General features: G+C 36.4%; 1 protein-coding gene across 3 annotated transcripts in view; it reads right to left on the bottom strand.

Moving 5' to 3' along the window:
* Positions 1 to 6028: 6028 nt before the first annotated feature.
* The window catches only part of LOC111922021 (uncharacterized), a 33675-nt gene continuing 22339 nt past the window's right edge, over positions 6029 to 17364 (bottom strand). The window contains exons 6-7 of one of the 3 annotated variants that reach the window (XR_015274135.1): positions 11475 to 11552; positions 6029 to 11300 (exon numbers count right to left, since the gene is read on the bottom strand). Coding sequence is in view for 1 of the 3 variants with exons in the window: in XM_086842899.1 (XP_086699025.1) it covers positions 11295 to 11300; positions 11475 to 11534 (66 nt within the window). In the remaining 2 variants the exon portion in view is untranslated. The remainder of the gene's footprint in view (positions 11301 to 11474; positions 11553 to 17364) is intronic. The other 2 variants (XR_015274136.1, XM_086842899.1) reach the window with 2 other exon arrangements.

The following is a 17364-nucleotide window of genomic DNA, read 5'->3' as shown; positions in this document are numbered from 1 at the left end:
TCACCAACTCCTCCAGTTTGATCTTTGCTGGTGTTCACAATACTGGCACACCCACACGTGCTGCAGTTGCTGTCCCTGGGTGGAAAGGACTCGTAAAGCCAGGTTTCCTAACAGGACCTACACAATCTTTCAGACAAACTTTTTCCTGGGTAGGAACAATCTCACTGTTAACATTTTTTTTTTCCATATGTGAAATCAAATTTTTCTTATTTCTTTTGTTATTATGCCCAAAACAAGGCACAAATTCCATTGTGCTTTCTGTTTCACATGCTGACTGTTTGCATAGAGTGCCAGGAGAATATCTGTTTTGGTCAAAGCTAATCTCTGTCCCTTTAGTACTATTTCTTCATTTATTTTTGCTTTGCTGTTTATTTGATGTCCCATTGAATCACTGGATCATAAACAGAATATCCATCTATATAGTTGTACTGCAGTGATGATAAATACAAGAGAAGGAGAAGATTGATTGTTTGCTAGACTCTTCCTAGAAACTGAGAAATCAATTAATTAATGCTGACCACAGTAGGTGAAGGAAACATGCTATATGATGTCAATGCAATGAAGTATTACAGTTTTATGATTACAGCCAAGGCACTGCTTTTGAAGCCATAAGTGGAGTACAGGGAATCTTAAAAGACTGCACTGTAGCTGCTGTCCATGCTCACTGAGGAAAGAAAGCTTTTACAGCAGAGCAGGTCTCACTGCAGGTAAATCATGTCTTCAACTGCCTCAAAAACCCCATCAAAACCCAAATGAAAGTATCTGGGAAAAAACCAAACCCAAAAGAGTCTCTGCATGTGACATCAACTTTCTTTTTTTTTTCCTAAATTCTGAATTCCATTTACTTCCTAGCCAATTTTCCCCCCCAACCTGAGATGTAATTTATGGTTTTCCCATATCTAATTAGCTTAGAATTTGATTGCCTCTATTTAAAAGGACAGAAACAAGCTGTTAATTTCAGACTGAAACCCACAGTGTTGGGAACATCAATACTTGGACCTAACTTTCTTTAATAAAACCAAAACGTTAAAGCCTTCTCCATGTATTTTGGAAGTGGAAGAATTTTACATTTATTAACACCCAACAACATATTCACTGTCTGCTATGATATTATTAAAATGAACTGAGTGTCTAGATCACAGAAAAGTCTTCCTTAAACTCAATTTGTCTGTCAGTCCTTCAGGACTATTACTAAAGAAATGAGAAATAAATTAATAATAATCTCTTGTGTCAGTAGGACATTTAAACTATTAAAATTTAGTGCAAATGCCTGAATTTTTACTGCTAAAGAAACGTTTAATATTTTAAAACTGAGAAGGCAGCAAGGAAATTTATATCAATGCACATTAGCTTAAAAATGTTTGTGCCACTGGTGTACTACCCCATCATCCTCCCCACGAATGCCTTTGTGAATTTTCATTTTCACTTCTCTGTGCTGAATTACTCATGGGAAAAAACCAAACCCAAACAAATACACTATCATTCTCATCCCATAACTAGTAGCTCTGGATTTTAATTAACTGATAAAAACTATTTGGCTAAAAGTAATATCATGTGACTAACATGACCAACAGCAACACAGTGCAGCCTGAGATGGACCATGGATTATGCTGTTTGAAGTAGTAAATTTGCTTTTGTATGCCACCCATTTCTCACCTCTGTAAACATCACACATGTTGAGACTCTAAATGGAAGACTTACAGATTAGCAGATAATTTATTTTTTTTAATTTAAAGAGTAATTTCTACTATATCTGTGGTAGTGGATTGCATGGTGTGTAAAACCAGTCAAATTATTTATCAATGCAACAGAAATGAAAGGAAGGATTTTCTGACAGGTTTGAGGCAAGTTTGCAGCACTGCTGGGATGTGGAAGCCTCATCCATGCCTGTTCAGCCCCCAGCTGCAGTACCCATGTCTGTGCACTCTGTTTTCTGCTGTACACTTGAATCCATTTGTTCTTTGGAGCAGCATCCTGCAGGGCCTAAGAGGAAAGTTTTTTATGGCTTAAACTCTAGTAAAAACCTCCTGCTCTTGAATACTTCACCTTTGCCCCTTGTATTGCATTCCATCACTTATTTGAAAGCTCATGACTTAGTGGTGAACTGAAGGAACTGTTTTTGATGCTGATGCTGGAGAGATTTTTGACTGGGGTCATTGATGCTGCAGAATGTGATTTATATGCAGATAACAACATCACTATGAAGTGATCATAGTAGATGATGTGTAACTGCTGAACAGGACACTTCAGCATGATGCAGTCACTACCATGCTCTCAGCTGGTTTGAATTCAGGTTATATATGGGATACTCCACAGCTGCTTTTAGTGTCTCACCATGGAACCACTGTCCAAAACCCTGCCTCTTCCTGTTGGGGTGTAATACTGGTAAAATAAAGATTTTTTTTTTTTTTTTACCAAGAAATAGGATTGCAGAGTTAAAACACAAAGCTTAGCCAAGTTATTTGGTGACCAACTGATTTTGCTCAGATGGTAAAGTAGCAGATCAGTTGCAGAAGACAGCCTTCTTTAGACTGCCTTCTTCTGCTGACCTTCACATGATGTGACAGCATAAAATTAAAGAATCTTCTCATGACTAGAAGCCTTAGTGTATCTCCTCTTTAATTCATATTTTTCCAAGGAATAGTCTGCATCTGAAGAATTTAAAAAAATATGTAATTGGAGCAGAGGGCTGTACTTTGTGAAAGATATGTTATGACTGAATAAATGTCTCTATGCCATTCAAAAGTGAATGTTCTTATGTGTCCAGACAAAATACTGGCCATCTATGACGTGTAAGCAACTACCTTGGACAAGTCACAAACAGATATAAAAGAAATGCAAGAATCACTGAGAAATTATGAACTAGAAGTGGCAGTGACACACTGCAAGTCAGTGCTTGGAGCAGGGTCTAATTCATATTTCTACAGGGATTGTCCATTAATGTCAGAACACAGTAGAATAGAGCCTCGCTGCAGATTCCCCCCAGACAGTGCTGGAACTTTATTGTTGAGCTGCAGTGACACACTCCCAACTTCCAAACTGTCTCCAGGTGGAGCAATTGAAAACTCAGTACAGGCTGCCCCTTCTCAGCAGGACCTTCTCTTCCAGTCACATCTTTCCTGTCACAACAGTCCCAATGATAAGGAATGTTGGGGATTTTCACAAATGGAACAGGACCGATGGGTGATGCGTCACGAGCTTTTATTTCGAACACCTGTCTCTGTTACAGACTCAGGAGATGGTACAAGCTCACATCTCCATGAGCAGCTGGAGATCTCTTTGTTACAGAACATTTTATAAGTTTTTCAGCCAACAGCATATTGCTCAAGCTTACAGACAATTGTTATAGTCAATCACTAAAAACACATGTGCACCTTCTTTAAACAATGTTTACTCTCTATTAACGATGCACAATACTCGGTTATTAAGCTTAAAACCTTTTGCTGTCTTGGTAAACGCATTTTTCTGCAGTCTTAAGGTCTGTCCTTAGCCAAGCTTAAAAACTCTACTATTGTTTCATGTCCTTGCATATTGTTTTATTGTATCTTCCTTACTTTGAGGCCTTGCAGCTGCAGCTAGCTCTAACTTCTCTGCTTTTTCTTTTCTGAGGCCCATTTTCACAGCTTCTGAAAGTCTTCTTACCTTTACTCTTTCCCACAGGGAAGGTGTGTGCTAACATCTTTAAAAGACTTTCATAGGTGAAGGTATGGGTGTTGACATCTTTGAAACGAGTCTTAATGTCTGTACTAACTTCAACCTGCAGTTTGTTACAGAGCCTGGACAGCTCGGCTCCTGGAGCAGACAATGAGTCTGCACAAGCCTGGATTTCTGAAGCTTGGGATAAAATGCCAGGTTCAAGGGGGAATATGTGGTAGGTGGTTCAGGAAGGCTGATGGGGAAAGGAATGTGTGGCCAGGAGCTGAGCAGGAAAGGAGGCTGCACCTTCCAAAACCTCGAGAGATAAAACCCCACAGGCGTGTGCCCAGTGGACTCTCTCACTTTATTCAAATAAAGTTCAAGGACTCCTCTGTCTCCTTTTTGGACATAAAACTCTGGTGTTGGGAACAGTTTTCTGTACACAATGTCTGAGATACAAACATGCCTGGTCCTCCACCAGAGTCCCAGCTGTATCCTACCAGACACGTTAAGGGTCATATTAATACAAAAGAAATAAAAAATTATTAAACTACCCATCAGATCAGGCTAAATTATCAAATACCCAGGGAAATAGGTCAGCTGTCAGGGCTAAGTATCAGGGGATCAGAAACACAAATATTTCTCATAACTCCGGGAATTTTTCTGTGAATTCCCTGAAAGGTGAAAGAGTAGAAAATTTTCAAATCAAATAATGCTCATGGATCAGGGCTGGAAGTTTAGAGACAGTTTGGGCATTAAACACTTCTAGAACTCCAGAAAAATGGACTGAGTATGTAGCATTTGAGTACTTGATGTACTGGCTTTCTTCGAGTCTGAAGATACCGTGAATACTGAAAAGAGTTTTAGAGAAAATGTCACGGTGGGAAAAATGTCCAGAAGAGAGTTATATAAATACTTTGCTGGATTTTATTAGGCAGGGACACATAAATTAAGTAAGGAGAGAAGGAAGCCAGAAAGACACAACTTTAATGCTGCTGTGAGCAGAAACCTGTCTCTCAGAAATGTGTTGCAGGATATACACCAGTTCAGTAGCACTGGGTTTGATTAACTGAACACAACCAAATTACAATTAGGGGAGAAAACAAGTGTTTCATATAGAGATTAAATAAGAATTACTGCTGAAGCTGCTCCAATTTTCAAATAATCTAATAAATAAAAAGAGGGTTAATGGTAGCATTTAATTTTAACAAGTGGACAGTTTGTAGGAAAACTGCTCATTTACTGTAAGAATGGGTAAAATAAGTTGCAGAGTTGTTCCTTTGGATTGTTTTTTTTTAAATTTTAGATAATATTTTTCATTTCAGAAAGTCAGCCTTTGAGAGTTTCAGGGAATGAGTTGATAAAGGAAACTAAGGAGCTTAAAGTTATATAGGATTTTTCATTTCCAGATACATATTGCTTCTTTAATCTCATATCGTGTACAACAGGGAAAACAATACAAGAAAGGACTCTGAATCTGAGGAGATGAGTACTCCTCCAATAATCTTTTTGGGGTAAACACCATACAGTGATAAAATGAAGGAAGATGTGCCTTAAAGGCTGAAGGAAGATGTGCCTTAAAATCAAGAAGAAGAAGAGAATTTGTGCATTGCTTCAATCAAGACAAACTAGTCTTTGAAAAAAGATGCTATAACAGATAGGAAATGATTTTGTGGTCATAGAAATTAAAACAAATAAGGAAGAAGGGGAGATGATCTGCTATACAGTGGCATTTGACAATGAAGTTACCTTTTAAAAGAGGAGGCTCCAAAATCAATACCATGCTTTAATTTTCAGTAAAGAAGTGGTAGTGGGGATGTGATTCCCTAACTGGAATAACAAAGGTCTCAGTGCAAACAAAATGACCTCCATCCTCAAATTCTGAAAGAACTGGTATCTGAAAACAGATTCTCCTAACAAGGATTTTAAATAGGAAGCATTTCAAGACAGCTGATAAGCCATTATACTGTTCAAGAATGTGTGTACTTGTTTTTGTAAAAACTCCTTGGTAAGCTTATAACATGAATCATCATTGTTTTCCAGACTAATTATATAAGAGAAATATGTAGGGGTATTAAGGAGAAGATTTTCCTAAAAAAGTGATCTAATTGGAAAGGTAGATTTTCATAGGAACATAGCAGTGGTGTTAGTGGTGCTGATCTCTTTTAAAATATTTTCCTTTTTCTCTTGGTCCTAAAAGATACAAACAGAGGTGGTAGTGATCAATACACTGTCCCCAAAGATATGTTGTTACTAACAGTGTAAAGATTCCTCAAAAGTTCTGCAGAAATAGTCCTGCACTAAATGACCATGGAGACCAAGATTAAAAAAAGCATAAAATCAAATTATTTACCCAGACAGATATCACAATCAGAAAACCACAAAACATTCCTTTTGGCTTGTTTCTTTGAGTTATTTTATTATTAGACCATGCCATTTTATCAGTGTACAGTTTATAGACTTATGTCACCAATTTCTTCTTTGAAAACATTTAATCTTAATTCCCACAAAACACAATGCTTCTCTTAAATGAAGCTATCCAGTCTTGAATTCCCCTGCAATTATGGAAATCCCCCATGTGTCTTGGTGTGCCTCACCAAGAATGAATCACTAGTGAAAATGAGCACAATTTCCACCAGTTTCAACCACTGTATTCCTTTCTCTAATAGAAAAATACCTCTGGATCATTTGCCACTTTATGGCTTTGATTATAAATGCCTACATTTTGACACCATAAGACCTTACCAAGGGCTGTGAAAATTCTATATGAAATCAGTCAGACTCTTAAATTATCATGAAAATCAAACACAACCCCATGAAACCAGAGGGAAAAAAAGAAGTCATCCACTGAAAAAGAACGGCTCAAACCCAAACCAGCATGTTGACTGGTTGGAAACACCAGTTTCAGAACATACTGCTGTAAGAGTCCCAGGGGTCTTTTTCTCTTCTGCAGGGTTTAAAATTGAATTAATAATTAGAATTGGTAAAATTAAAGGCAATAATTTTACCAAAAAAGGAACTGTTTGGTAATATAATTTTTACAGTTACCTTATAGCATTTTCACACACCTATAGTGATATTTTCCTGTTTCTCAAAACTTCCTTTTAGAAATGCTGCAAGATCCTTCGCAGAAGGTTTTTAAGTAATATATGTGTTAGGCTTCAAATTATAGCACTCACCAATTTTTGAACATTAAATTTATCATGCATTGAGATTTGCTGCAAGATTTATATATTTGTGAAGAATAAACCTGCAGGTTTCTTGCTGTCAACGTAAGTTGTGTTCAGATCAGTAGATCATCCTCATGCAGAGTGTTTGTTGCCAAAATTGTTTTTCAGGATCAAAATATGTAGTCTTTGTAATACATTTTACCTCTTCCCAGGAAGCCAAATTTTATTCTCTTGAGAAATATGCTAAATAATTTACTTTATTTGTTTGTCCTCATATGGTTGAGGTTACCAAGTTTATATGAATAAATAGCTACTAATTATTTTTACTCTTGACAGCCCATCTATACAAATGTGTAACCTACACCACATCCACGGGATCAGAGAGTTGTTGGTAAATCTCAGCTGGGCTAAAAGGATGCTCACAACCCAGTCATTTGTCTTTGCCTAGGCTTAAGCCACTGTGTTTTTGGACAACTTGTTTTGCAGAGATGTTCTTTACCTGTCACTACTGGGATATTAAATAAGAGATATAAACCCATCTACTGATTCAAGAATTACAGAAGACTGAAATACCTTCATAAATCATTAGGCTTTAAAGGGTTTCAATTTTATATTAATCTATAGCTGACCTAGTAAATAAATAAATATTACAAGTCCCCCTTGAAATACTAAGAGAAGAATTTGTGAGAAGGCGCCTTTCCAAAAACACTCCATAACCAAGCTCATACTCTCATGCCTCAAATAGAAATTTTTAGACCCTGTAAGTTAAGCATCTGTGATAATCAGACTGAACAAACACTGTAATTACATATTTTAAATCTAGAAGTGATAAATATTTTAATTATCTGCCTTTGTCAAGCACAAGTACTTGTCTGAAAGAGTGATAAAAGTTTAACTTCTCAAGGAAGTGATTATAGTATGATCAAAATCAATCAGTCACGGCTGATGGCTAACACAGGCCATTTGATTCTTCCCCAAGAGCTGGTTTGCAACCACAAACAGAATGAAGAGCTGCTGATGCAACAACATTCTCTCTAGGCAAGCACAAATGATATATCATTCCCATTTGAAGCAGCATATTCAAATAAAAGTGTCCTACAGTTCACCACATCCATATCAGAGCAGCAAGAATGTTTTTTCAAAACTTGCTGAAATATTTCATGGGTTATTTTTGAAGTGTCAATACAAGCACTTTACTGAGTTATAAGTGACGCATGAGCCATGATTTTTTAAGAAATGGAAACATTTCTGTCCTTCAACCTACACCTCAGTTCACCATGTTCTATTTTTAAGGTGCAGGAAAAAAGTGCCTCAGCTCACTGAGAGTTCAGATTGCTGCATAGCAGTGTGCATTTCACAGTGCAGGTTTTGTTTCCTGAGTTGTTAAATACTCAGTAACCTATGCACCTAACCTCAGCAGAATCTGAGCAAGTGACACTCCCGGTCCTGTATTTTCTAAGGCAATAAATTCCATTACATATTTATTCAGCTGATCCACAATTACCTATCTATGGTGCCATTTCAAAGTTTGTATTAGCATTCAGCTGTTTTTTCTAGTTTTCTGTCAGATACTTCTTTTGTTTCAATAATAGCTGCAGTGCTGCAGGATGAGGTTTTATGCCCTACACTTCGATGCAGCCTTCACAATGTTATTCTGTTCTGGAAATAAGAGTTTTCAAGGGGAGAGATTGACTTTTCCTCATGTCTGTGAGAGGGACTGGATTTCTTCTGTGATGTGAAGCTTGATTGGAGTCTGAATTAGGATGTCTCAATATTTAATACAGACAATGATCATACTTCAAAAATATTACAGGTTCTTCCTGCTACCTTTAGCAGATAAATCCCTTCTGAAAAAAGCAGTGCCCAAAGCCATGTTCCTACCACAGTTTTTGTATGCAGGTGAAATTTCTCAAAGTCTGGCTAGGATCAAGCTAATCCTGTGTGGTGCTGTGTTTTAGATTTGTGACCAAAATTGTGCTGATAACACAGTTCTGTTTGAGTTATTCAGTGTTTGCACAAACTCTGCTCCTCACTCTGCCTCCTGGTGAGTGGGTTTGGGGATGTGAGAGAGCTTGGCAGGGCACAGAGCCAGGCATGTGACCTGAGTTAGCTGATATTCTTCATGTGATGCTATGCTCATCAATAAAGAGGGAAAAGAGGAGGTTTAGGGAGGTTTAGCTATCATTTTCTTGGGAACTGTCAAGGCACTGGTCTACTCATGAAAGATTGTGAGTGACAGCCTTTGCATCACTTGTTTATTTTATTTCTCTCTTCTTCCACTTCTCCTTCTCACCAAACAGTTTGTATCTTGATCCATCAGTTCTGTTGATTTCAAATGGAATTGCAGAAGTCATGCAGGGTACAAGAACTGTTAAAATTCAGTGTATATAGCTATTGATGACACTCTAATACACAAAGTGTGTATGTAAAACTGGAGTATATTGAAACGCAATGTCAAAACTTGCCACTGGTATTGAAAACTGAAAAAGATGTAGTTCCTTAAGGTTCCCTTCTAACTGTACTATTCCAACTCTCTTCATGGAATTATTCCACATTGGAAGGATGTGGCCAATGCAATGCAATGCAACCCAAGTCACAAGGTAAAAAATTCATTTCATCTGCCAAGAGTCAGGAAATACAGTTTTATTATTCCATTGTTGCATTTGCAGATAGACAGGCTATCTGCACTTCTAGCACATAATTCAGCATATTACAAGCTTCTCATCATTGTTTTTCTTCAGATTTTATTATCTATCATAAATACCAGTTGCTGAGTCATTTTATACAGTCTGTTGATGAACAGCTTCAATACAGAGACAAATTCAATCGAACATTTTCGTGTATCTTTGGAATTCATACCCCAGCGCTGTGTTACTGAGGGAACATCATCATCACACTCAAACATTGGCTGCAGGACACTGTCACTAGAGTGAGGTGTAACTGAGTGGGGAGAGGAGTTAAAGGTGTATTTTCAAAGCTTTATTGCTCAGAGGTGCTACCAACCCCTGCCTGTCCCTCAAGGAGATGAGCTTTCTGTCAGAGAAATTTCTGACAGGTGAATTTCTCCCCGCACGAATTCATAGGGTCCATGGAATTCTCTGCTCACTTCTCTGTTCACTCAGTGCCTTATAATTTCAAGTCCTAGTGACATAAAATGTCTTTTTGACATCATTTGGCCCTAAAGTTATCACAAATCTACTGTTACTGTTTTATCTGTTGCAGATAAGGAAGTAGAGAATTAAGGAGTTTTCTATAAACGGGGATTGAATAACTTCATGTAGTTTAACATCAGAAAACACTAGAAAATAAAGTTGCCTTTTTAAGACTTGATTGCTGCAGCTATAATTTGATACAAACTATTAACTATAACATCAATTTCTAGTTTAACCATATGTTACCAATGGACTGCCTCATTATGGGGAGGTTAAGTAGCTGGCAAAGCAAATTTTATGGAGAAGAAGCTGCCACTAGTAGAAGTTTTAGGCACTTTTGTTTCTACTTGACACAGGAATTCTGAGGTCTGAGATAATATTAGATAAGTCAGTGTTTAGTGTTTTTTTCTTTCCTTTTTTATGTGTGAGTAGAAAGATATTTTGTTGTAATCATGTGTTATAAATTAATGTAAATGAATAAAATATAAAGATAAATAAAAATCCATTACATGAACTTGGTATGAGTCTACTTCATAAATATTGATTTGCACATTTATTTTTTAATCTGTCAGATTAAATCATTAATGAAGTTGAAGCCTCAACATGAACTCTATTAAGGGTGATCTAACTATAAAAGTACTTTGTAGGGAAATACTTTTATTTTTCAGAGATATGTAGAAATGCTGGTTATTCTGCCAGTACAGTCTTGGTTTTCTCTGGCAAAGTAGAAGGGAATTATATGCAGAAGTACAGCCAAATCCTATTGTTACAACTGAAGGGCAATATTCCCTTTAGTTTTGGTAGCATATCTCCAATAATGAAGGTGTTGACTTGGTGTTTTTAGTGCAGTGTTCCTTATGATGCATCTGAAAAGAGAAATAAAAAAAAGCTACTTGTGGAAATTAACTAGTGAATAATCAGGCTGCACTAAGCCGTATTTTGTCCTCATTATTCTGTATTTAGCCTATCGGAAGAACTTTGCAATAGTTTGTTTCACAGGATCTTTTGAGAGATATTTAATTAAAAACTATTCATATCTATCAGGGACAAGCCTTCCCAACTTTTAATTGAAATGTCATGCCAAGCCAGCTTTGGTTGAGTCAGGTTCAAGACCAGATAATGGAAGTTTTCAGCTGGCATTAAAAATTCTTGTTTCTGGCTTCTTCTGTTACTTTCTCATTCTCCAGCCCACAGCTCTATGCCTTGGTTTGTGCCAGTTAATGCTGCTGAATTTCTGGCCTGTTTTCTAGCCTGTGCAGAAGGGATGGCTCTGTGGGTACCACTCCATCCTCTGTGGTCTGGTGGCTGCTCTACCACCGTGTAGACTGAGCCACAGTCACAGCTGGAAAGCAAAATTTTCTGTATCATCATCAGATAGATGTTCTATAAAAGCCAATGTAATAAACTGTAAAGCCCACTGTAGTTTTTAAAAGCAAAACAACTTATCAATTTTATTTTACTTTTAACTGAGGTAAACCATAAATATTAGAGGTAACTGGCTTTTACTTTAAATTACCTTTCTGAGGGGGTACAAGAGATTGAATATGGATCCAGGGACTCTGGAAGACGCTGTTACCTGGAATCAGAAGAAAAACTTTTCCAAACAATATTAAATGTCAATGATTTTTGTTAAGACAATAAGCAGTTTTTAAATTGAAGATTTCAGGTGCACAAATACATGCATGCCACGGGAATCCTACAATTTTTGTGAGGTTAATTAGGATATCCAGCAGGTATGTCCAAAAAGAGAGGAGTTGCCCCATCAACCCATTGTTGGATCTGCCCCTTGGAATTGCTCCATGGGCTTCTCTGCTCTATTTCTTGTCATGTCTGGTGCAAATCAGAAGTGACCTTGTTAGAAATTCTTTTATGGAAAATAAAACTGAACAGAGTTTCAAGAGTGTTACACAGTGTGTTAGAAAGGGTTATTGCTCTATTGTTCTATTTTTCTAAGACATAAGAAAGGGCAAGGACAGCAGTAGAAGCTATACAACTATATAGTAACAATCTATAAAGCTACAAAGATATGAAAAAAGTAAAAATCTTTAGGCATAAACACCAGTACTTTCCTCACAAGGTAAGATAGTTTCAGAGCTATTTCTCCATAAGCAGAACATTAGTCACTATGAGTAGGACAACAGTCCAAGTTCCAGAGCACCATCATGACCTTAGACGAGATTTTTTTTCCTCCAATACTCAGATTTTTGACTGTTTCAATCATTCTTGAAACAAAAAAACCCCAGAACAACTCTTCAAAAAAAACCCCTCACATCCCTAATGGATCAGAAAAGTTTTCAACTCAGGAGAGTGAATAATTTGGCTTTGGTTTTCCTTGACTTAGAATCACAGAATCATTAAATTTGGAAAAGACCTTTAAGATCATATTCAAGTCCAACCATGAGCCCAGCACCACCATCATGTTCACCAATAAACCATGTCCTCAAGTGCCACAAACACATTTTTTTAACTCTTTCAAGGACAGTGACTGGAATATTTCCAGTCACATGATGATCACACCAATATCATATTAGTAAGATATGATAGTTTTAAGGTTTAAAGTCTCCATTAAACAACAGATCAACAAAAAAATGGATTTGTTTAGACAGATTTCATAGGAGGTTTTAAAGTGGAATTCTGAATAAAGTTGTTTCAATTAAAAAACAGTCCTCAGCAAAGTCCTCAGTCCTTAAAGCAAAGACAAAACAAAGTAATTTAATCTATTTTCTCATTTTGATTTATGACACTCATACATAACCAATTCCCCCTTTTTCTGTTAATAAATATATTAACCTTAAATCTGGGGATGTATTCTTTTATACTGCCTTCAACAAAGACAATTGGTTTACAGAAACAAGGTAGTTTATCCTCTTGAAGGAATTAATGGAGTATGTTTGCCTAAAGTACATTAAAAAATTATCTAATTAGCTGAATTAATTAAACATAAACACTTAAAAGGGTTAAACTGAGATCAGGACATAGCTGTATTATAAATGACACAGATATGAATACCAGACAATCCCTGAAAAAAAGGGCTAATGTAAAAAAGAACACTAAGAAAGAAAACCAAGGTATAGGAAGGTGAATCCCCACTGTTGAAAACATGTTAGCAATAATTGGATCTAAGAAATTGATTTTCCACATAAGTGCACTGTCAGGTCAAGTTCCTGTTCCTTTTAATTTTTAGACTTAGAGAGTATTTGGGGTTTGGTTTGGTCTGAAGCAGTGCTAAGTAAAACTTCTCCAAAGGAAAAATTATAAAGTAGAAGAAAGGTTGACACTAAAGTCTAGTTAGAAGAGTTACTTTTAAAAGGCAATTTCAAGATCTCAGCACCAAGAGTGAATAAAGTGGAGAAGAATTCCCCACAAGTGATGCAGGAGGAGTGGAATGGCTGGGGATACTCACGGACACAGAGTGAAAGATAATGAGTTTGAGTATTTCTGGCTCTCATCCATCAGGTCCATAAACATAATAGCTAAAGCTTTAAAGCAGATTGACTACTTGTCAAATAATCTAGGAAAGAATTGGTAACAATGCATACATCTGAATTCTGGATGAATTCAGCTTTTACAGTGCTGCTGTCTCTAATATCTATAAGACCAAAAGCAGTGCAAGTGAGGTGCTCTTCACTCTATAAGGATGTTCTGTGTCTCACTTCTGTAAGGGAATTTTCTTGAACAAAGCATAATTTGTGCATGAATTCAAGCTCTGAGATTCCACTTTCTCCCTTCCAAACATGTCAAACTTCACTGGACTTAACAATGAATCAGACTTTGAAATCTGAGATTTTCCTATTATTGCCTTTCAATCTCACTATAATCTCTCTCATTTGAAGTATTGAATAGGATGAATTCTACCACATCAGGTAGCTAATTTTTTAGTCAGAGGTGGTTATCTTTTCATTTCTATTCTAGCTGAGGACCAGAGCTATATAATACTGTCATTTTTTACATTGACTCAAATGGATTTAAGTGCAAACACTTGAGATACAACTGGAGATAGAACTGCCTGTCTGTCTCACTCCATGATGGAAGCAAACTTTTCTATCTCCTCAACAGTGCTGTTTTCAGCCTGACAGGATAAACTGTGAGTTTTCAAACCTCATTTCTAAAATAAATCAAAGGTCTTTCTAATCTGAGAAGCCTGTGTTATGGTCCCTGACAATACATCCAATTATTGAACATTTTTCTTGTCTGCAATATAATGTCTGGAAAAAAAAATTAAAGTATTTTCCTTATTTTGATTATGTTTTCATTCATATTTTAAATACAGCTTTTTGTGCTTTTTTAAAGTTATCTAAAATTAATATCATAACCACAGCAATTGAAATTGCAACAGAGCACAAATCCCACACATGCCTGCTGATTCTACTTTGCAATTAAGATGTTTCCTGGCTGGTTTTGCTCATCCCCTCTTAGCAGACAGACTAACAAGTCAGGTGAGAAGTGTTTTATAAAACTCACATGTATCTGTAAACTAGACCTAGCTATTCTACAACTACAGTTTGTGTCTCGTGAAGAAATGTAACCTGTGTGTAAAATAATATTTTCTGTAGTACTCCTTACCTTAGGATTTCAAAGTGCTTTTGTGGTGGTCTGACCTCTGGCTGGAGGCCAGGTGCCCAAAAAAGCTGCTCCATCACTCCCCTCCACAACTGGAGCAGATAGAGACAAAGAAAAAGAAAAAGAAAAAGAAAAAGAAAAAGAAAAAGAAAAAGAAAAAGAAAAAGAAAAAGAAAAAGAAAAAGAAAAAGAAAAAGAAAAAGAAAAAGAAAAAGAAAAAGAAAAAGAAAAAGAAAAAGAAAAAGAAAAAGAAAAAGAAAAAAAGAAAAAAAAAAAAAGGGAAAAAGTAAGGCTGCCTTTACATAACTGGAAGAAGCCAGGTATTGGCAGCTCTGGTTTTCAGGGGGCTGGAAGTCCCTAAGGACTTAAACTTCAAAGATACCTGCTCTGGTGGGGAGCCACAAGAAATGCAGGACATTTGTGGAGTGCATTGATGCAATTTCCTGACACCAGTGATGAAGGAGACAACGAATGGAAGTTCTTTGGTGGATCTCATAAGTAAGGAGCAGCGGTTTGGGATGTGAAGCTCAGTGATAGTTTTGCCTGGACTGGCCATGAGATTGTGACAGTCAGGATATTGAGAGTAGGAAAGTGGGGAAAAGTGAAATTATAGCCCTGCATGTCATTTGGCCTGCTGAGTGACTTTCTAAGAAGATGGACAAAATAAGTGTGTAAATATTTTCCAAGCATAAGATACACAGGAAGATGGCTGGAAGTAGCCAGCATGGATTTATGGAAATCATGACTGGCCAAAATGTTTCCTTTCAGCAATATTTTTTTCTTCTACTTGGGAAGACAAGGAATTCAAGAAATAGCTTAACTTGAACATGAACAGCCAGTGTCAGTAAGATTTGCATCCAGATTTTTTCCCAGACTGGGAAAAACAAAAAATGGAAAAAAAAGTTTGGAAGATTTTAAGCTGGAAAGACTAAGTCTGTTATCACTACAAATGTAGAACTTACATTTTAAGTAGAGAATAAATGATAAAGGTATTTTCCAATTCTGCCAGTTTCACTGTCCATGCCTTAATATGTAGAGTGGCTTTATCCAGTAAATCCTAAATATGCTTTATACATCTTAGTAGACCTTTTAGTTGCAAGACATGTCCATTCACATGACAACAAAAGTACACAAGATGGCAGTAGGCACCTGCAGAGCTGCAAAACTATAATGACTATCAAATTCCCAGGAACTGAAATACAATTCCTAAAAAAACTCACCAAAATAAAAACCAGACCCCAAAAGGAACAATCCAAAAAGGAAAAAAAAAATGTTGGACCCATTCTGGCTTTTACCACAATGCAGGGCATTCTAATTTGCTAATATTGTCTGGATTTTTTTTCATTGACAAATTTGAAGGTTTATCTGTATCAAATTGTTTTGTTGGCTACAGAGCTCTTATCCAAAGGCTCAAGTGTATTAGGAAACTGGTCAGTTTTCAGTTTTATCTTGGACACACTAAGGTTTTTAAACTTCTTAAAAACCATACCTGTGACAATTTTCTACTGGAATTCTCAACATGCATCCTTGCACTTCAGAAAAGTGTATGAGATATTCTCCTGCACTTCAGGCCTTTAATTTATTTTTTTATTGTTATTTAGATGAAATTGTGAAAAAAAAATTAAAATACCATGTGTGCTTTTATTACTGGGGGTATGCTGGGGGTTTTTCTTTGTTTCTTAAGTCATTGGTAAAGACATGTTGGAAATACTAGCAAGAATGTATTAAGAAAATAAGAAATTAAGACATTCTAATACCTGTTTGGCAGATTTAAGTGGTATTAAATTTAGATATGTCAATATTATTTCTTTTACTGACATATGCATATTCCAGCAAACATTCCAAATGCAGTCTAGGAGTTGTTAAATTACTGCCACTTGATTAATAAAAATGCTCTTTGTGCCTCTGAATCTTTAGTGATGTAATGATGAAGATATGTCTTCTGCTGTGTAAAATGATTTTTAAAAAAACAGTAATAATTGGAAGACTTTCTTTTTTAGAAATAGTTGCTTTAGGCAGTAAGAGTAGTGTATAATTTCCCTTTTTAGAGGTTGTTAATGCAGCTTAGAACCTGACACTGTGCTGACTTGAATTCTTGCACTCACTGGAGAGTAGAGAAGAAAGAGGAACACTGCTTTGTGTTTTAAAGATTTTACCTCAACATCTCTGCAATTAGAAAGTGCTATTCCCACAGTATCTGGGGGTCTAACTTCCTCAGGGGAGCCTAAACACTTGGAGAATGATCTGCTTTGTAAATGGCTTTCCATTTCCATTTCCATTTCCATTTCCATTTCCATTTCCATTTCCATTTCCATTTCCATTTCCATTTCCATTTCCATTTCCATTTTCCATCTAATCATTCAATTTGGGATTGAACAGTTGTAACTTTGAAACAGATCATTTTGCTATTGAAGTTTATATTTTACACTAAAGACTGGCATACGAAGAGTTGCACGTGAGTGTATGCACAAAGAAATTCAATCCAATACCAAATTGATCAGGAAATTAAAAATATTGTAATATGCTTTAGGTTTTGCTCAGCCCTTAAGTGTCAGGATTAGGTGATTATTTTAGTTCCTTTCCAGCTGAACTAATCTATTCTATTCTTCCCTGTTACAAACTGGATTAAACACAGAAGACCAAAGGAAACTAAACCTCTGTGAATAAAATGGATAGAACCCACAATGGTACGAAATATACCCAAAAAACATGATTGAAATCAAATAAGGTTAGATGTTGGTGTAAAAAAACTTGATATATTTTATTTAACACTAAAAGGGGCAAAGAGGAAGGAAGTGCGGAGGAAGTGTGGAAGTGCCGAAGAAGGAAAGAAGTAAAGAAAGAAG

The sequence above is a fragment of the Cyanistes caeruleus genome, chromosome 9 (genome assembly GCF_971803275.1).
Source record: "Cyanistes caeruleus chromosome 9, bCyaCae1.hap1.1, whole genome shotgun sequence".
NCBI classification, from domain to species: domain Eukaryota; kingdom Metazoa; phylum Chordata; class Aves; order Passeriformes; family Paridae; genus Cyanistes; species Cyanistes caeruleus.
The sequence above is the reverse complement of the archived record's forward strand: the minus strand, read 5'-3'. Positions and strand labels throughout refer to the sequence as shown.